The sequence below is a fragment of the Aedes albopictus genome, chromosome 1 (genome assembly GCF_035046485.1).
Source record: "Aedes albopictus strain Foshan chromosome 1, AalbF5, whole genome shotgun sequence".
Classification (NCBI taxonomy): Eukaryota; Metazoa; Arthropoda; class Insecta; order Diptera; family Culicidae; genus Aedes; species Aedes albopictus.
Genome location: NC_085136.1, coordinates 216354914 through 216377154, shown reverse-complemented (window position 1 = coordinate 216377154; position 22241 = coordinate 216354914). Strand labels below are relative to the sequence as shown.

Sequence of the window (22241 nt, the reverse complement as noted above, 5' to 3'; positions counted from 1 at the left end):
GTCATTTCTCCGGCATCTGTGTTATATGATCAGCCCAAGGGGGTCTGCCGTGCTTAATTAGCTCATTTTTTTATTTTGTGGGCTTCGTGGTCATGCAATTAGAGGAGTTAAACGTTTAGTTGTATATGTAGTAAGTCATGGAGTAAGACTCTGAAGAAACTTTTCGTGAAACGAAAAAATCCTAACTAACTTCTGTGTGTTGTCTGTTATATGGTGGTTATATGGTGGTATTCAGTCTGTTCAGCGTCTGGCAGAAGACGGTGTGAAATGTCAAAAAGAGTTTAAGTTCATGCATGTTTGATAATACTTAGGTTCCTGGTATGCGTTTCTTTACGTTTCGACAATGTTTCTTGTCATCTTCAAAGGAAAAATTTTTGTTCGTTCTGTGTCTGTTAAACTAACCAAATGATTTGTTGAAAGAGTTTGTTGACTGCTTAGCCGAAAAATTCAACATTCAGTGCATGCAAAGAGTCGAACACTCAAACTGCCAGTTATACGATACGTTTATCAAAGCCTCCTCCAGATTCCCAAAGTTAAGTATGTACTTGGCGATTTACAATTTCGGATTTCGGCTTAGGCAGTCTTTGGTTCTAGCGTTGATTGTTTCTTATCTTCGCCGACGTTTCGGTCCTCGGATCGGACCTTCTTCAGGGCTCGATAATAATCAACTGGCCAATTTATAAAAACTTTAAAAAAAAAATTACTTGGCGATGTTAGCACCACAGCATATTGAAACCCCATATTGGGAATTCATATTCTGTGTAACACAAGGGCCCATATAGCCGAGGCGGTAAACGCACGGGTATTCAGCATGACCATGCTGAGGGTGTCGGGTTCCTCCTCTCCTCTTCTTGGCGTAACGTCCTCACTGGGACAAAGCCTGCTTCTCAGCTTAGTGTTCTATGAGCACTTCCACAGTTATTAACTGAGAGTTTCCTCTGCCAATGACCATTTTGCATGTGTATATCGTGTGGCAGGCACGAAGATACTCTATGCCCAAGGAAGTCCAGGAAATTTCCTTTACGAAAAGATCCTGGACCGACCGGGAATCGAACCCGTCACCCTCAGCATGGTCATGCTGAATACCCGTGCGTTTACCGCCTCGGCTATATGGGTGTCGGGTTAGATTCCCGATCGGTCTGAGTTTTCCGGGAAAATAGGCGACCCTGAATTTTTCTCAATTTTTTTTTGTTCATATATTTATGAGCCCAGCCTGTGGAAAAATATTCATTAAAATCTGAGACCCTTCGGCCCAATTTGTATAATAATAAAAAAATGCCCATAACTCAAAGAGAGGATCGACGAAGAAAAATCGACAATGTCATGCAAGCCCTACTAAAAAAAAACCATTTTGAAATATTTTTTTCATTGTACATACAATGACCATTGTACAAAATAAAATATTAGCGAATTACATTAAAAATGTCAGCTCAATCGGAGCTGGTATCGGAGCCGGGATACCTTAACATGCTCATTACATGTTAAGGTATCCCGGCTGCGGACCCTACGCAGAATGTGGAACTGGAGACACACAGCCATGGACCGAGTGGAATGGAGACGGCTACTATGTAAAGCAGAGGCCACCCAGGCCTTAGTCTGATCGGTCTGGTCTGTCTACATCTACAGTTATGTGCAACTTTGCTTAAAAATAGAATAAAAAATCTATTTCAAATCACCAGCCTTGTAGCGTAGGTATGGAAAGTAGAATTTTTTTTTTCTTCACGTTTTCGGACTCAGGGCATGATTTTAAACATAAAATGATCATCAGTTTACCGAATTAGATAAAAAATGCTGTAAACTAGTGTAATCACTCACCGCAATTGGGCTTTCCGCGAGTACGCGTGTTAGCGAACTCAACACCATGCTCATCCACGCACCAGCACACCCCAACAGCCTGGTGGCACTGAGTCGGCTTATAGAATCCTTGACTGTCGCAATCCGGTGCATATCCTGATCCTGCAAAGAAACGCACGCGTTATAAATCCAGATTTACCTAGGGTCTTGTACCATTTGGGCAGGTGTTCCTATTTTGGGCACTTGCCGCTATAACTAAGTCAATTTCAAACCGATTGATTTGAATTTTTGTATAGAGTTAGATATTGTGTGCGTGCCTAAATCTATACAAAAATTCAAATCAATCAGTTTGAAATTAACTTAGTTATAGCGGCAAGTGCCCAAAATAGGAACACCTGCCCAAATGGTACAAGACCCTACTTGACTATTTGCCTTCCCACGATCCCTACAACTCACCATTCAAATCAGTTCCCAGACGCCTTCGGACGGCGGCACACGGCCGGTCGGTCTTCTCGAAGCAGCGGCACCATTCTCGCGGATCGATCGTATTGTCCTGGTCCAGGTCGCACGTGTCGATGAACGGTTTGATGCAGCGCTCGTTCTGGTCGTGTTCCAAGTCGTACAGCTCCTGCGACGAAAGCTCGCCGTCGTTGTTCAGATCCAGGTGGCCGAACATCCAGCGGGCCTCCAGTTTGCACGCGGCCGGGAAGTGGACCTTGTTCTTCTGCTGCTGGTGCTGGCGGCGCTTCTTGCTGTCGGCCATGATGACCGAGAACCAATCGAGCAGTCGGTTACCGATGGCGGTCAGCTGCTGCGGTTTGCACTCGATAGATTTCATCGGGTAGCCTGCGAGTGGGGGCGGTGGGTGGTAAAGTTCATAAATGTGAAATGAGGTCAGTCGCGTGTGATGAATGTATCACCTTGTATGTGTGTTAGAAATTAATCATAAAGGATTGAGTTATTATATGTTCCAGAGGGAGGAGTGGAGTCCTGAGTAATGCATGAGGAAGTGCTGCGTATAGGTTAAGCACAAATTATCACCTATTCAATTCGACGATGCAGCATTGTGGAGGACTATCATTGGAATGTGCTTCATACAGGAGGAAGGTAATAATTGGTTGTTCCACATGTGAGTATGAATTATTGTTCATGTATTATAATAATACATAATCTTGATATCACCTAGCGCAATAGAGTTTACTTATGCCAATAGAAGTGCTATGTAGCTTAAAATCTAGTATGTAATATAAAGCATAGTACTTATTGATTCCATGGCAGACTATAGTACATAATCAAATCGTGATGACAGCTGGACGCGATTGGATTTCTCTATAACTGCAACCATACATAAAATACAACAACCAACTGTAATCACATTAAAATTTGTCTCAAAATGTTCAATAGTATTGCCATAGGAATCAATACATGATGCACAAACATTACTTTGCCGCTCAAAATTGCCGCGCAAATTGATAATTTTGAATTTCTAAAGTGGATTCGCAATAGCGGTAGAAGAAACGCTCTTCTTCTACGCACTGGAACTTAATCATCATAAAAAAAAAAACAAATGAAAAAGTTATTGTGAAAACCCCGTTCTTGTAGGGATCACCCTAAGTCAAAACTTAAAATTAACCTACTACGTTAAAATTAAGAGTAAGGTAAAAGCTGATAAAAGGTGTCTTCGGCAAAGTTGCTCGAAATAGCATTGCCTACAACTTTGCCGAACTCGATCGCATTTGACTTAACATTAACAAGTTCTATTCCAGACTTGAGTTAAGACGAGGACCATCCTAATCATTTTTTTTTGGAAAAGATGCAGCAAGCGAATGCAAACAACTTCCCTCAAGACACCAAAACTTCTAAAATCAACGATAACAGAGATAGGATTTTTTCCTGCTAAATGGTGACCAATTTTACGCCAGCAATGAGAATCAATCGTTCTTCGATTCAGATGCAAGCGCATGACCCGGAACCGCATTTTTTTGTTGGGCAACATGTGTGAGTTCGACGAGATGCAGAGGCGCGTGATCGGTTGGTGGCCGATCGACGAAAGAATGTGCAGGTTGAGGATCAAGGGCCGATTCTTCAACTTCAGCATAATAAACGTGAACAGCCCTCACTCCGGAAGCACTGATGATGACAAAGACGCATTTTACGCGCAGCTCGAACGCGAGTATGACCGCTGCCCAAGCCACGACGTCAAGATCATCATAGGTGACCTAAACGCATGGCACACCTTTTTCCAACACAGTCTCCCTTATCGTTACACCTGGAGATCACCACAGCAGACGGAATCACAAATCGACCACGTTATGATTGACGGACGGCACTTCTCCGACATTATCGACATCAAAACCTATCTTGGCGCTAACATCGACCTCGACCACTATCAGGTGATGGTCACATTGCGCCCAAAGCTTTCCATTATCAATAATGTACGGTACCGGCGACCGCCACGGTACAACCTTGAGCGACTGAAGCAATCGGATGTCGCCTAAACATACGCGCAGAATCGCAAGGCAGCGTTGTCAGACGAGGGCGTGCTCGATGAAGCCCCTCTAGAGGATTGCTGGAGTACAATAAAAGCAGCCATCAACGACGCAGTCGAGAGCACCATCGGGTCTGGCAACTGAATCGACGGAACGAACGGTGCGACGGAACGAAGAGTGCAGAATGGTTTTGAAGGAGAAGTACGCAGCGCGGTCCGTAACGCTGCAGCAAGAGACCCGGCAAAACGTGGAACGTTACAATCAGAACCGGAAACTGCAGACCCGCCTCTTTCGGGAGAAAAAGTGCCGCCTGGAAGAAGCGGAGTGCGAAGAAATGGAACTGCTGTGCCGTTCTCAAGAAACACGGAAGTTCTACCAGAAGCTCAACGCATCCCGCAACGGCTTCGTGCCACGAGTCAAAATGTGCAGGGATAAGGACGGAGGCCTCTTGACGGACGAACGTGAGGTGATCGCAAGATGGAAGCAGCACTTCGATCAGCACCTGAATGGCGTGGAGAACGTAGTCACGGGAGACCACGGCAACGGAGGAAACGACGACCCCAGTGCAGCGGAGGACAAAAATGAACCAACTCCCACGCTGAGGGAAGTTAAGGATGTCATTCATCAGCTCAAAACTAACAAAGCAGCTGGTAAGGATGGTATCGCAGCTGAACTCATCAAGATGGGCCTAGAATAGTTGGCCTCCTGTCTGCACCGGCTGATAGTCAGGATCTGGGAAACCAAACTGCTACCGGAGGAGTGGAAGAAAGGGGCAAGATTAATCTGCCCCATTCACAAGAAAGGCGACCATTTGGAATGTGAGAACTTCAGAGCGATCACTATTTTGAATGCTGTCTACAAAGTGCTATCCCAGATCATCTTCCGTCGTCTGTCACCTAAAACAAATGAGTTCGTGGGAAGGTATCAAGCTGGCTTCATCGACGGCCGGTCGACAACGCAACAGATCTTCACCGTAGGGCAAATCCTCCAGAAATGCTGTGAATACCGATTCCCAACGCATCACCTGATCATCGACTTCAAGGCGGCATACAACAGTAGTGACCGCGCAGAGCTATGGAAAATCTTGGACGAAAACGGCTTTCCTGGGAAGCTGACTGGACTGATTAAAGCAACAATGGACGGTGTGCAAAACTGGGTAATGGTTTCGGGTGAACTGTCCAGTTCACTCGAATCTCGCTGGGAACTGCGACAAGGTGACGGACTCTCATGCCTACTCATCAACATCGCTCTGGATGGTGCGATGTGACGAGCCGGGCTCTACAGCCGGGGAACGATTCTCATTTGTGTGCTTTGCTGCGGACGACATGGACATTATCACCAGAACATTTGAAACGGTGGCAGAGCTGTACACCCGCCTGAAGCGCGAAGCAGTAAAGGACTGCTGGTGGAGAATGTCTCAAAAACAAAGTACATGCTGGTGGAACCGAACACGACCGGATCCGTCTGGGCAGTAATGTTACAATAGACGGGGATACCTTCGATGTGGTGGAGGAATTCGTCTACCTTGGGTCCTTAGTGGTGGCTGACAACAATGTCAGTCGTGAAATTCGAAGGTGCATCATCAGCGGAAGTCGGGCCTACTACGGGTTCCAGAAGTAGCTGGGGTCTAAAAAGATTCACCCACGCACCAAATGCACCATGTACAAAACGCGAATATGATCAGTGGTCCTCTACGGACACGAGACATGGACGATGTTTGAGGAGGACCTGCAGGCAATCGGAGTTTTCGAGCGACGCGTGCTAAGGACGATCTTCGGCGGTGTGCAGGGTAACTGTGTGTGGCGGAGAATGATGAACCACGAACTCGCTGCACTTTACGGCGATCCCAGCATCCAGAAGATGTCCAAAGCCGGAATAATACGGTGGACAGGGATTGTTGCAAGAATGCCGGACAGCAAACCCTGCAAAGTTGGTGTTCACGACTGATCCGGTGAGCACAAGTAGGCGTGGAGCGCAGAGAGCACGATGGGCGGACCAGGTGGAGCGTGACTTGGCGAGCATTGCGCGTGACCGAGGATGGAGAGCGACAGCCACAAGTCGAATATTGTGGCGTACTATTGTTAATTATGTCTTATCTTAAACGTGATGTTGAGAAAATAATTGTATGCATGTAGGTATGTATGTGTGAGTTCGATACCAAAGGGTACGTACAGGAATACTCCATACGCTGGAAGATGGCAATGAAGGTGGAATACCCGCCGGCCGATCAAGAAGAACACCTGGACGTTGATGGCTTTATCGAAGAGCAGGTCCGTCATCAAACGCAGTGAAATGCAGCGGAAGGGGGTGGTATTCACCGGTCGTGTTGATGTGTGGCTCTTGCTCCTTTTCCATTCCGATTGACGGTTCATTATAAGTTGCCGATATCAAATTATTAGAGCTATATATTAGCTCAGAAGAGGGTTAGTGGCAGCCGCATCCGGGAGGAAGAACAGCTGACGAAACAATAAAAGTACCGGGGCTGGGATCGAACCCATGACCATCCACTTATGAAGTGATCGTGTGACCATGGATGGATTCTTTTGGTAACGTCGAAGCAAATCGATAGTACACAGCATTACGTACATAATTGTTCCCAGAAGCTCGCGGTAATATGGTTCCTGGGTTTCTCTACCGTCCCTGGAAACAGCCAGACTCTTCTCCATAAGTGTCTTGGAAACATGATGTACTCCTCGTCTCCTTGACCACCAGATGTCATGGTACTACCTCCACCAGAGCCAGAAGTCATGTCGCGATGTGTGGAATCTCAGGCTCAGCAATCGATTGCTGCACTTCTCGTTCCAGCAATTCTGGCATCGTTTGAGTGCCTATAGTGACTTTTCAAGTTCGGCGGCCCAACTCTTTAATAGGTATTTTTAAATGGAGCCTCTTGAAGAGTGACAGACATAGCAATGAAAAAATGGGTATTCTGACGGGAGCGTGTAGGGGATGCTGTCAAACCATAAGGAATTGCCAAATACAGTTCTTCTTTCAGGTCTTCATGCAAGAGCGCTGGCTTGACGTCCATTTGATGGAAGGGGAATATTGCTGCACGTCAGCCACGAAAACCATCCTGATGGTGGCAAATATTGCGACTGGAGCCAATGTCTCCTCGTAGTTGACTTCAGCTTTCTGTAGGAATCCTTTCACCATCAATCTTACCATGTAGGTATTTGACCGCATTGCCAAACGCATCAACCTTCAGTCGGGAAACCCTTCACTACCTTCGGACAGTTAAAAATTCGTCAGTCCTTGTTGTCCGCCATGGAATGCAACTCGTCTCATCCGGCAGCATTCCATATGACTCGGTCAGCACGGTTGGACATCTCGTCGTAGGATTCAGGTACATATGGGTACATCTACAGATATCAGTCCACCAGACACAGCTGTATATCCGATGAAGTAATTAACCTTCGAGCAGTCGCGTCTTTGACTATCTGCAGCGACGCCGCGTTCACGCTGTGTACCAAATGCGTGAATTTTTCATGGTGCGTGTACTCAGTACACGATGCGACCGCTCCCGGGTTAAATGGCTTACCGAGGAACCAGCGTTCCCGTTCGCTATTCCTCGACGACAATTTCCACCGGAACCGCTATTTTTTGTGGACAAGGGAGCGCTTTTTCTGCGATTCTGCGTCTGGGTCTTGACCTTCATCAATGGCCTCGGCTTCATTTTGAATTTCGCAGTCTCGGTCAAGGTAAGTAAAAGGAAGGTAATCCAATATGCTCGATCATACAATCCGCCATATTGGAATTTTGAATGACAGCTGGCAAATTTGTTTTGATTTAGAGGGTTTTAAATCAATGGTGCTCAAACTGCGGCCCTTGAAGATCTTGAAATCGGCTCGCAGAGTACTTTGGAATAAAGTTACTGATTGTTCAAAATTATTTCGAAAATGGTGTGCAGATAATCCAGCAATAAGTAGCAATTCGTAGTAGTGATTCGATACTACACAAATAACTCACAATTGGATAGAATTTCCGATTCTCAATATGTTTTCAATGGTCAAACTGAGATGTTTGAAAGTATTGAAGTTCAGGAGATACCTACTTGATGAAATTATCCAAAAATCTATGATTTTTCAATATCCAATTTATCTTAGTAAAAAAGTTAGAGCACTTCTAATACAATATTCACTATAGTTTTTTATCCTGCGGCCCGCGGCTGTGACGCAAAATCTTAATTTGGCCCGTTGGATCCTTCTCAAAGGATTTTATCAGATGATCTTCCATAGTTTTCTTAAGAAAATTCTGCAGAATCTCTTTCTGAGATTTTCTTCAAGGATGCCTTTAGAAATTTCTCCACATATTCCTTCAAGAATAGTAAAATATGGGATTTGTACGTTTGTTTCTCAATACTTGTTTCACTATTTTTTCCTGGATTTCTCCTGCAAAATCTGCAATGAATTTCCTTAGAAAACTTCCAAAGTTTCCTTCTAAAACTCTTATAGAAATTCCTGCAGCAATATCTTTAAGGATTACGGATGAAGATTAAGAATGTGTCATGGATTCCTACAGAAACTTCTGCAGGGATTCGTTGCCTCTGAGAATTTCTCTAGAAATTCTCCAAGGATTTTTTTTTAAAATCATCGATTGATTATTTTATAAATTCGACCAGTTTTCATTAGAATGTCTTCTACAGCCTTTTTTAAGAAAAACTATCATAACGCTTGCAAAATTCCATTGATTCCTTTCGAAATTGTTCCATGTTCATTGGAGATTGTTCCATAAATTTCTGCTAGAATCACTCTTTTTTCTCATAAATTCCTCCAGAAAATCATAAATTTAGAATTATTTTAAATTTTTTCCAGGTATTCCGTTAGAAAATCTGCCATTGATTTCATCCAATTTTTTTCCAAAGGTTTCTTTTGAATTCCTTCCATGGATTCCTCCGGGGATTTCTTAATAAAACCTTCCAGGATTTTTTTAGAAAATCCTCTAGGGATTCCTTAAGAATTTTTTTCAGGGTTTCCTTAAAAAATTCTTCTTTGAGAAACTCTTCCAACGGTTCTCCATTTTAACATGCATTCTTTCCGGCATTTCTTCAGGAACTGCTTCAAAAATTCATGAGAGAATTATTACATGAATTCTGGTATTCCTCCGGATATTCCTTCAAGAATTCCTCCAGAGATTTTAGCATGATTTCATTCAGTAATTCCAGCAGGCATTTTTCCAGAGATTTCAACAAAAACTCATGTAGAGATTTCTTCAGGATTTCTTCCTAGTATTTCTCCATGTCCATGATTCTGGTATGATTTTGGGAAATATTTTGATTAAACACGCTACGGCTCTGCATATACCATATGGCTTCTCCTTCTGTTGCAACCTTGATTTCCACGCGATTGGCAATCTTCTTCGAAATATCGAAAACAGCGTTCTCGCCAACCAGGTGGTCACTGAACCCGTCATAAATGCCATAGTACTGACTGCATTCTCTACGCTGAATTTGCTTCCCGGTGGTGACAATTCTTCTGCATATGACCACAGCGTTCGTATTTATAGCACTTTCCTAGGATGTTTTGCTTCTTCTTCGAATGGTTTGGAAACGCTGTCGACTTGGCCTTTATCACCCTGCAGCTCAAATCACTCAAGTCAATAACTCAGTCAAATCCAAACCAATTGACTTGAAATTTTGTACACGGCTAGATTCTATACGTATCTCATCGCGTTCAAAAACTTGTGTCAATTGGTTCAGAATTGGCTGAGTTATAGCAGAAAAGTGCCCAAAATATGACCCCTACCGAGATGGCTCCACTTCCCTACCACGCCAAAAGTGTGTGTCTGATGTCTGATGTCACATTGATCTGAGAAAAAGATCAGAATGACCTAACCTAATGTACATCTACATATAAAACATGTTTTCCTCAAGCGCAGAAAGCTGTTCCTGGTTGCTTCGGTTCCATCCTCCAAGAAAATGCAACTAAACATAACTCTGATGGGTCTACACATGCAATAATGGCAAAGTCCTTAGTCCGAGCGATGCAATGCCCAGCTTCCGCAGTTACCACAACCATTATTCAATCCAAATGAAACGAAATTGTTCCAGGTCAGTTTGGTCCGGAGTGCAAGAATTTAATTATATTTATGAAGTGCCAAGCCGACAATCCCCAACCGATGCCCATCCCCGGTCCATCCCAGTTTGACCGACAACGCAACACAAATCTCCAGTTTTCGGATTAGTGCGCTTTCTGCAGGCATAGGCCTATTAAGGCTACAAATCAAGCCACTGGTCAGGAGGAAGCCAACCGCGCTCGTGTACCAGCTTTCACAAGCGAATAACCGTTTCATGCCTGGCTGACCCAGCAGTGACCAGTCCGGACCGAACCAACCGAAGAAGAGGAACACACCCCGTACAATGGGAGGCAAATCTCAACGTAAAACCCCAAAAACGCCATGGTGTGGAATTGGACACGTTTCTGGCACACGACAACGAACGGCCAGCGAAGCTTACGGTTGGCTTTTAATTAGAATTCAACCACTCGCCGAACCATTTGGCCACTTTTTGGAGTGGCCATTTGCTCTCTGCCGTTGTCTCACATCCTGGATGCTTCGTACCGTTTGCCACTACATACTGTGGGATGATGGAATGGTGATTTTGACACACTTTCCGACATTCACGAGCTGCATCATCATCGTCATCATCACATGTTCCCTCCTGGTACAGTGGTTCTCAATCGGAGATTGATTCACTTTCATTGTATTGGATGTTTCGTGTGATAGGAGCCAAGAACACACGTTTTATTATAATATTAAAGTTTAGTTGAATAGTGTCCGACGTGGAGCAGGTTGAGAACCCCTGTCTCCAACCGTCCTGAATGTAAAGAGCTAGTGAGTCGATCTTTTCTATTCACCAAAAAGACGGAAAGTGGGTCCATATAGCCGAGGCGGTAAACGCACGGGTATTCAGCATGACCATGCTGAGGGTGACGGGTTCGATTCCCGGTCGGTCCAGGATCTTTTCGTAAAGGAAATTTCCTTGACTTCCTTGGGCATAGAGTATCTTCGTGCCTGCCACACGATATACACATGCAAAATGGTCATTGGCAGAGGAAGCTCTCAGTTAATAACTGTGGAAGTGCTCATAGAACACTAAGCTGAGAAGCAGGCTTTGTCCCAGTGAGGACGTTACGCCAAGAAGAAGAAGAAGAAGTGGGTGGATGAGATGAAACGAAATTGGAATGCATTTTGGATTGGATTCTGCTGTGTTTGGCGCTTCTCGCTCGTGTTGGCGGATTGAATGTAATAGCGTTACATTGTAAAACACCAGAAGAGCGAATTACATTGATTGCACTTCTTCCTTTCGGGACGACGACCATGCCGATGCCGTCACCAGTACCCAAACCCGCCAAGAGCAGAAACATCATGTAATTTGCATTCCAACTTCCTAATACCTTTGGCATTCAATTGTTCATCTGATTGATGATGTCTTGCATACTTTTGATCTGAACAAGCTTCTGTTTGAACAGCTTGATTGCAGCATACTGCTACAGATGAGAATCTTTGAAAATGCTGTGAGATATTCAGTTTGTATTTACTTCTGTGGCGTATTCGCTTTAAGCATTTTATTATTCAAAATTTCAATATGAGAATAATCATTACAGTAATGCTTTCATTTGTCTATTGTATGACTGGTCACGGAGTATCAATTCGAAATTGTCATTTGTGCTCACTATGCTTAAGCGCAAGCTCGTTAGAATCCCAAGATGGTCGACTTTTGCACCTATTCGCGATTTTGAGCGCACACATATCACAAACAGGAAACAGCTGATCCAGTGCACCGGATCTTATTATTTTAACCCTCCTAAGATGTAACGCTAGGCGCACCACGATGGCTTAGTGATCAAGAACCAAATAAAATTACACTGTTGTAAGAAAATTGCTTCTTGAGATTTGTGGATTTGAGGTTCTGATGCAATGTTGAATAGGGTTTGTCCCGTAAGTTTATTGAGTTCAAAACCACAATTGGCTACTTCATAACTGCGCAGGTAACTCAGTCTGTCATAGGCTCTATTTGCGGCTGTATAGCGGTTTTAAGTCACGGTAAAGGCTGCTCGTCGGGACTATTAAAGGTTCTTCAAAAACTTTGTTGAGAGTAATTCGTCGGATCTACAGGGGATGGCCAAAATGTTTGGGATAGGCAACTTTTTTTTCTCTCACAAAAAAGTTCAACAAGCTATAACTTTTCATAGAGCGCATAAAAAATCTCAAATTTTGACTGTTTGTCAACCTATTAAGCGTGCATCATTGGTACAAATTTGGGTTCGATTAATTAATATTTCGCAAAGTTAGAACTGTTCGCGTAAAACACAATTTTTCAGACAACTCATTTTTGAGTTGTTATATCTCGGAAACCAGTGAACCGAATTGAATGAAATTTTGAACGTACACTAACAATATGTAAATGCTTCACAAACAATTAAAACATAGGTACTTTTAAAACATTGAAAAAAGTTATCATAGATTGACACTTTTTCGATTTTTCTCGAAAAAATGTAATTTTTTTACATCAATATCAATAAATTTTAGTGTTGATATCCAAAGATTTTCCACTTCTGTTATCAAGTTATCTCAAATCAGATATCTCTCTCTCTCTTCTTGGCGTAACGTCCTCATTGGGACAAAGCCTGCTTCTCAGCTTAGTGTTCTATGAGCACTTCCACAGTTATTAACTGAGAGCTTCCTCTGCCAATGACCATTTTGCATGCGTATATCGTGTGGCAGGCACGAAGATACTCTATGCCCAAGGAAGTCAAGGAAATTTCCTTTACGAAAAGATCCTGGACCGACCGGGAATCGAACCCGTCACCCTCAGCATGTTCATGCTGAATACCCGTGCGTTTACCGCCTCGGCTATATGGGCTCAAATCAGATATATTAGAGATTATTTAGATTGAAGGAAGAACACATTCAGTAATTTTTGTGTGGTATTGTAAATTTGACTTATTTTCCTCTATATGGGTAAAAATTTCAATCCGGTATAACTTAATTCGCCGTGAGAAAATATAACATTTTATAACGTCGTATTAAGTACCAATATATTGTTGATAATCGTTAAAAAATTCATTCAATTCGGTTCACTGGTTTCCGAGATATGACAGTTCAAAAATGAGTTGTCTAAATAATAGTGTTTTAGCCGAACGGTTCTAACTTTGCGAAAAATTAATCAATCGAGCCCAAATTTGTACCAATGATGCACATATAATTGGTTGACAAACAGTCAAAATTTGAGATTTTTTTTATGCACTCTATTAAAAGTTACAGCATGTTGATTTTTTTTGTGAGAGAAAAAAAGTTGCCTATCCCAAACATTTTGGCCATCCCCTGTACATGCATAATCTGAGTGAAATACATGCTTGTACAGCCCCATCCAATTAGGTGCTGTCAAAAGGTGATGTTTTTTTTTGATAATCTCCAAGAGCTGCCTTGAGGTCATCGTATCTACAAGCGTAATCCGTCTGGAACGTCTTGATTCACTACTAAAACCGCCTAAGACACTTTTGAAACGCCTTTGAAATTCCACTGAAGCGGAGCAGTGATCCAAAATGTATTGTCAAAAACTTCAGTCTCACTGAAGTTCCCTCAAAACGCTTCAGAGACCTTCCGAAATCCCCTGAAACGTCTCTGAAATTAACTGAAAATCCTACGAATATTTCTGATACGCCTCCAAAAAACCGCCTGAAACCCCCTGAGACCCACCAAAATCCGTTGAAAATCTATCCGAAATGCCTCCGAAAGCCCCCTGAAACCACTTTTGACCCTCTGTAACGCTCCGCTGAGTCCCTCCAATACATCCGAAAGCGTCCCTGTAACGCCTATGAAACCCGCAGAAAATCCTCTGAACCTTTCTGAAACGCATCCGTCAACCCCCTGCAACCTCTTGCTCCGCCAACCCCGAAAATGTGCTGAAAATCCTCTAAACCTTTCTTAAATGGTTTCGTTAACCCCCTGAAAACCTTTCAAACCCCTGTAACGCACCAGAGATCAGTCGAACCCCCTCAAACGCCAGGAGCCCCACATAACGGCTCTGAAACCCGTAGAAAATCCTCCAAAACATCATAAAATGCTTCCGAAAACCCCCCGACACTCCCTTAGATCCCCTGTAACTCACCTGACAACGCAACTGAAGCCTCGTGTAACGCCTCTGAAACATCCTGAAATGTCCAGAAATGTCTTTAAAGCTCCTCTGACAGCCTTGAAGCCCCCTAAAAAGCCTCTGAAACTTCCTGAAACGCTCTAAAATGCTTTGAAATTCCTGAAGAGAGGACATGGGGACCGTTTGGAACCTTATCATTGAATTGTTTAGGGGAGTAATTTAAGAATGTTTATTTACTCACGAAATACACAAAACAATGTGAATACTGGCGATGGTTGATGAGAGCGGCCTGATTAGCTGACAACAAGGGCAAGCGATGGAAGCCGGCGGTAGATGTTGGTGCACAAAACGATTATGTAAGTCAGCGTTGAAAATCGGCGACGACTGGGATCTTGGATTGTGAAGGAGACCGGAGCCGGGAAAGACGTTGGCCAGCGTGGGTAGGGGAATTGAGGTGTTCCACATACAGTAGACGTTCGATAACTGCAACATGTTTACGTTTCATTAGCGAACAAAACTCGACAACTGCAACGTCAGACAGGCGTCAACAACCCGTCAATTGACGTTGAATGAACGTAAAATTCATTCAACTGTTCATTTGGGCTAACTTGACGCACCGGTTTGGCGGATAGCGGTGCAATAACTGCAAATTTGTTGCACTTTCCGGACTTGCATTTTAAAAGCAATGCAGTTAAACAACTAGCACCGATCGAACGTCTACTGTACATTTCAAGGGATGTCGTGAGGAGTTTTCAGTGTAGTTTTAGTGTTGAATCTCTCTGTGGCAAAATATTTTAGAGACTGTACATGGCGTTTCATGGACGGACGTTATATGTGGTTCCAGAGGCACCTTGAAGAATTTCATGAGGATATAGAGCAGTTTCAGGTAAACCCTTGGTATCCCCCGAAACGCATCTGGAACCCTCAGAAATTCTCAAGTATCTTTCTGAAATCCCTTGGAACGCCCTTGAGAACCACTGAAGTCCCTCTGAAACCCTCTGAAACTCACTGGAACGCTCATGAAACACCTTGGCATCTCTACTATAACGCCCCTGAAACTCACTAACACACTTAAATTCAGAAATTGATCTCGGTGAACGGTTTTCCGAGAATCCAACAGCTCGGTAAAATATTTACTGATTATCGGTAAAAATTTTCCAAAAAAACCATTACCGAGTCTCGGTGAACTTTGCCGAGATCTCGGTAAAAAGTTGGATTACCAAGGTATCGGCAAAGTTTTAACGACATCTCGGTAAAACTTTTACCGAGATTCAGTGAAAATAATTACTGGATTCTCGGCTGTTGGATTCTCGGCAATCCGTTTGCTGAGGTCGGCGATTTAATTTAAGTGTGAATACGCCATTGAACTTCTTTTGAAACCGCCTGCAGTCCGCTGAAATCTTTGGAATCCCTCTGAAACCTTTTGAATCCACCTGAAACTCCCTGAAATGCTTCTTAATATCCCATAAAACCCATTGATACTCATCTGGAACCTTTTGAAACCAATGGGACCCCTTTTGTGCTTGAACAACTTGTGGAAGGTGAACCAGTAGTGGCCACAGGATTAACACAAAACAAAATCCATATAACTAACTACTTTATAAATTTTATAAGGTTCTTCACCTTGTTCGTTACTTATTCGTGCTTGTTCATTGTTGAGTTAGAGAATGCCATTATGCACCGTAAATTTTGAATTTTGGCTGTTCAGTTAGCTTAACCTTAGCATGAAAATGTATAATCTATGTTTTTATTTATTTATTTATTTATTTATTTCTTGCGAAAAGTTTCATCACTCGGAGCGGAAATCGAACCCTCACCCCATGACATAATACGTATATACGCTTGGTGACGCTAACCGCACGGCCACGAGGCTCCAATTTCGATCCAAATCCTTAAGGTATGTTTACACATAGACAAAAACTTGCTACTTTCCCCTGACTGACAATGACCATCCTGTGCCGAACTCATCTCAGGTAACAATTTGATGTTGTACAAACGCTTCAGCAACTATTTTAAATCAGCCATCCTTCGAATAAAAGCTGAGCGCAAGAGGTACAGTCCATTATCCAGTTCCTAAACATCTAATTTTGGTGATTTTATTCAACCTTTAGCTGATTTGAGGTTCATTGAAAAGCTGTTTTAAGGCTTAAAATTCGCTTAATGAGTTATCAATCAAATTTTTTAATTGTGTAGAAATAAAAATAAAAACACTTTCGTGAGCCTATTTTTACCATAAGCTGCTTCTATTTCTAGAAGAGATGTTTCTGAATGCATAAATTATACTGTGAAAAAACTGGGAATTGAAATCGGACCTACTGATTTAAAATCACTCACCTTAGCGTCTACACCACACACAATTATATAAGTATACTCGAAAACAAGAGCATTACTTGGTGTGTCTGAATAGCCAAGAACATAAGTTGAAGGCAGCTATGCTATCGCTCAATTAAAAATTAGAAATTAGCAATAAACTTGACCAAAATCGCCTAACATTTTGTATGGGTGAAGCAATAAAAAATTCGGTTTTTGTTGAATGAGTGGAAATCCTATGGATGTTTTTCAATGGTTTTTGTGCAGATGATGAAAAGAAGGAACACCTCTCTGTTATCAAAGACTTTGATAGTTTTTAATATTATTTCTGTGAGATATTCGCTATTGCTAATTTTTGCCGTTTCAGTGCGCGTTAATATTTTAGTCATAAGTTGAACTAAGCCTGTATTGAGGCTGAAGAAGCGATGTGGACTTAACAAAAACATGTTCGGGTCAGCTGTTAAAATTTGATTAATTTTGCATATTGGTGTATGCTTCAAAGCTGGTTACACAGATTAGGGGGCATCCATTAAGTACGTCATGCTTAGAGGGGGGGGGGGGGGGGGGAGAAGGGGTTTGAGAAAGTGTGACAAGCAATGTATGAGGTATAGGAAAACCCCGTACGAAGGGGAGAAGGGGGTTGAAAATTCTCAATTTTAGCGTGACGTACTTAATCGATGCTCCCTTAAGAATATTTTGTTCAACATGATATTCAGCCATCTATGTATTGCTGATTAAAGAGGTTGAACATGCCATACTTCAGACCAATATTCAGCTGTCATTGTGTTCAGCCAATGACGCTATTAACCAGCCACTGTTCAGCTAATACTCTCACTGTTTGGCATTCATTGTTACTTGGGACGGACCCAGATATTTGAAAATCGGTGAAAGACAACTCACAATGGACCTTCAAACAGACTGGAAAAGGAACAACAGTCACATATCAATATTCTCGTGCTTATCGTTCTATCTTAGATGGAGTAGAGCTGTGAAAGCACAAAAAAGCAATCAGTTCGATATAGTAGAATAGAGAACATTTAGACGCTTTCAAAAGTAAAAGTACAGCTGTCAACTATAATCGCTCACGTATTGCGTTGGAGAATAGAGCAGCAGCTTCTGGGCCAAAAATGAAAATAAATACTACACGCGGAATGACTCAATCTTTCATTGCTCATGGTGGAATCTGCAGAGCACTTTAAATTTTCGGCAAATCTTACTTTAATTTTTATTTCTTTCTTGACTCTACACTTTTAAGGGCATTTTTTTCATTCAATCTTTGTTGCTCAAACAGTCTTTACAAATTTATGTACTCTCGTGTTTGCCATTAAAAATACTAACACACACCTCAACAACACCGACTGGTAGCAATAAATTATTTCAACAAGCCAGTCAAATAGCTGCGAAGAACATTCCTTTGATCCCTCATTATGTGGCATAAATCATCTAGTCAAAACCCTGCAGATTTTAAATCATTCCTTCCTCCGCTGTGTCTTCCACTCATCCCAACCCTTTCCTCAGAAAACATATTACGCTCTCATGACCTTATATCCATCGGCCCTGAACGCCCCCTCTCGTGTTTGCCATTGTACTTGGTTCCGCTTTTGCTATAAGCTGTTGGCTTGGCAATGTAATTCGTTCCGTTCTCATACTAATTCGAGTTCCATACCCGACGTGTTCTTGATGCTCTGATATTCGGGACGTGTACATTTGTACATACATACATCGAGCTGATAGGAACGAATTTCGTGTTCATATACAGGAAAACATCATGTTCGAACTTCCCTGAACCTATTACACTCCACGTACCAGTTTCCACTGACAAATCACTGCCTACGTTTAGACTTTTGAGAAAACAATGCCAATTCAGAGAATCTCAATATAAAACAGTAGCATCTATCTTCTATCTTCTATCTTCTATCTTCTATCTTTTATCTTTTATCTTTTATCTTCTATCTTCTATCTTCTATCTTCTACCTTTTATCTTTTATCTTCTATCTTCTATCTTCTATCTTTTATCTTTTATCTTTTATCTTCTATCTTCTATCTTCTATCTTCTACCTTTTATCTTTTATCTTCTATCTTCTATCTTCTATCTTCTATCTTCTATCTTCTATCTTCTATCTTCTATCTTCTATCTTCTATCTTCTATCTTCTATCTTCTATCTTCTATCTTCTATCTTCTATCTTCTAACTTCTATCTTCTATCTTCTATCTTCTATCTTCTATCTTCTATCTTCTATCTTCTATCTTCTATCTTCTATCTTCTATCTTCTATCTTCTATCTTCTATCTTCTATCTTCTATCTTCTATCTTCTATCTTCTATCTTCTATCTTCTATCTTCTATCTTCTATCTTCTATCTTCTATCTTCTATCTTCTATCTTCTATCTTCTATCTTCTATCTTCTATCTTCTATCTTCTATCTTCTATCTTCTATCTTCTATCTTCTATCTTCTATCTTCTATCTTCTATCTTCTATCTTCTATCTTCTATCTTCTATCTTCTATCTTCTATCTTCTATCTTCTATCTTCTATCTTCTATCTTCTATCTTCTATCTTCTATCTTCTATCTTCTATCTTCTATCTTCTATCTTCTATCTTCTATCTTCTATCTTCTATCTTCTATCTTCTATCTTCTATCTTCTATCTTCTATCTTCTATCTTCTATCTTCTATCTTCTATCTTCTATCTTCTATCTTCTATCTTCTATCTTCTATCTTCTATCTTCTATCTTCTATCTTCTATCTTCTATCTTCTATCTTCTATCTTCTATCTTCTATCTTCTATCTTCTATCTTCTATCTTCTATCTTCTATCTTCTATCTTCTATCTTCTATCTTCTATCTTCTATCTTCTATCTTCTATCTTCTATCTTCTATCTTCTATCTTCTATCTTCTATCTTCTATCTTCTATCTTCTATCTTCTATCTTCTATCTTCTATCTTCTATCTTCTATCTTCTATCTTCTATCTTCTATCTTCTATCTTCTATCTTCTATCTTCTATCTTCTATCTTCTATCTTCTATCTTCTATCTTCTATCTTCTATCTTCAATCTTCAATCTTCTATCTTCTAACTTCTATCTTCTAACTTCTATCTTCTATCTTCTATCTTCTATCTTCTATCTTCTATCTTCTATCTTCTATCTTCTATCTTCTATCTTCTATCTTCTATCTTCTATCTTCTATCTTCTATCTTCTATCTTCTATCTTCTATCTTCTATCTTCTATCTTCTATCTTCTATCTTCTATCTTCTATCTTCTATCTTCTATCTTCTATCTTCTATCTTCTATCTACTATCTTCTATCTTCTATCTTCTATCTTCTATCTTCTATCTTCTATCTTCTATCTTCTATCTTCTATCTTCTATCTTCTATCTTCTATCTTCTATCTTCTATCTTCTATCTTCTATCTTCTATCTTCTATCTTCTATCTTCTATCTTCTATCTTCTATCTCCTATCTTCTATCTTCTATCTTCTATCTTCTATCTTCTATCTTCTATCTTCTATCTTCTATCTTCTATCTTCTATCTTCTATCTTCTATCTTCTATCTTCTATCTTCTATCTTCTATCTTCTATCTTCTATCTTCTATCTTCTATCTTCTATCTTCTATCTTCTATCTTCTATCTTCTATCTTCTATCTTCTATCTTCTATCTTCTATCTTCTATCTTCTATCTTCTATCTTCTATCTTCTATCTTCTATCTTCTATCTTCTATCTTCTATCTTCTATCTTCTATCTTCTATCTTCTATCTTCTATCTTCTATCTTCTATCTTCTATCTTCTATCTTCTATCTTCTATCTTCTATCTTCTATCTTCTATCTTCTATCTTCTATCTTCTATCTTCTATCTTCTATCTTCTACCTTCTATCTTCTATCTTCTATCTTCTATCTTCTATCTTCTATCTTCTATCTTCTATCTTCTATCTTCTATCTTCTATCTTCTATCTTCTATCTTCTATCTTCTATCTTCTATCTTCTATCTTCTATCTTCTATCTTCTATCTTTTATTTTTTATCTTCTATCTTTTATTTTTTATCTTCTATCTTCTATCTTCTATCTTCTATCTTCTATCTTCTATCTTCTATCTTCTATCTTCTATCTTCTATCTTCTATCTTCTATCTTCTATCTTCTATCTTCTATCTTCTATCTTCTATCTTCTATCTTCTATCTTCTATCTTCTATCTTCTATCTTCTATCTTCTATCTTCTATCTTCTATCTTCTATCTTCTATCTTCTATCTTCTATCTTCTATCTTCTATCTTCTATCTTCTATCTTCTATCTTCTATCTTCTATCTTCTATCTTCTATCTTCTATCTTCTATCTTCTATCTTCTATCTTCTATCTTCTATCTTCTATCTTCTATCTTCTATCTTCTATCTTCTATCTTCTATCTTCTATCTTCTATCTTCTATCTTCTATCTTCTATCTTCTATCTTCTATCTTCTATCTTCTATCTTCTATCTTCTATCTTCTATCTTCTATCTTCTATCTTCTATCTTCTATCTTCTATCTTCTATCTTCTATCTTCTATCTTCTATCTTCTATCTTCTATCTTCTATCTTCTATCTTCTATCTTCTATCTTCTATCTTCTATCTTCTATCTTCTATCTGGAGTGATTCTTTCAGTTGTATCAAAATATCGTACACTCTATGTCTTCTTAACAAGTACAGCATTGAGAACGTACAATACATAGTAGATTTAGGAGATTTTCCTTGCTTATATGGGAACTGAGCCTCGGCCACACAGCACAGTTTATGCGGAACACGGTTCTTGCTGTACCTCCCACTTCCTGTTGCGCCGTTTCCCTATCCTGCTGCAGGTAGAGCAGTTGATCTATCGTCGTTTGTTTAATCGAGCTAAGATGCACGCGCGTATCGCATACTGATTGCCTTGCTTCCATCCTTCACAATGCATCCACTACACTGGCAAAGCTGTGTGTCCGCATTCCCGGTGGGTATGGAGATGGATGGTTTCGAGATACACGAAGATATGGGTGAGAACGCATCTATACTACATGTTCTAGAGTAGACTATGGATGGAAGCATTACTTCTTCGAACGTAAGTCGGAACTCGATGGGGAAATGGGCGCCAACTACCGAGCAAGGTTTATTGTTCTCTGAAAGGTTCGATTGGAGCTACACTGTGGACCGACATGGATATGGACATTGGACATTAGGCCTGTCCAGCTTTTCAAAAATGTTCTCTGATTCTCAAGTCCACCCCTATATTTTGATTGGCATCCTAAAAGAAGTAACTGGTCAAAATTTCAGCCAAATCCATTGAAATTAAGAGGTGCATCAAATCAATTTTGTGTTTTTCGACTATTTTTGAACTTCAAAAAATCATAACTACTCTAAAACATGTCAAAACTTAATTCTTTCGGCAGAAATTGAAAGCTATACTTGTCTGCTACAACTTCTCTGAACAACGTGTGCCAATAAAATTGAAGGAAACATGTGTAATTATCACATTTGTAATCGGAAAAACCTTAAAAAGTTGATTTTTTGATAGATTTCGTTCTGGAACACCCTAATATACTTAATAAGTTG

At 40.8% G+C, this 22241-nt stretch overlaps 1 protein-coding gene across 2 annotated transcripts in view; it reads right to left on the bottom strand.

The window, feature by feature from the left end:
- Window positions 1–22241, bottom strand: part of LOC109621537 (proteoglycan Cow) — a 626835-nt gene that overhangs the window by 14483 nt on the left and 590111 nt on the right. For both annotated transcript variants that reach the window (XM_062846230.1, XM_062846231.1), the window contains 2 exons: window positions 2251–2640; window positions 1816–1956 (listed from right to left, as the gene is read on the bottom strand). In XM_062846230.1, coding sequence (XP_062702214.1) covers window positions 1816–1956; window positions 2251–2640 — 531 coding nt within the window. The remainder of the gene's footprint in view (window positions 1–1815; window positions 1957–2250; window positions 2641–22241) is intronic.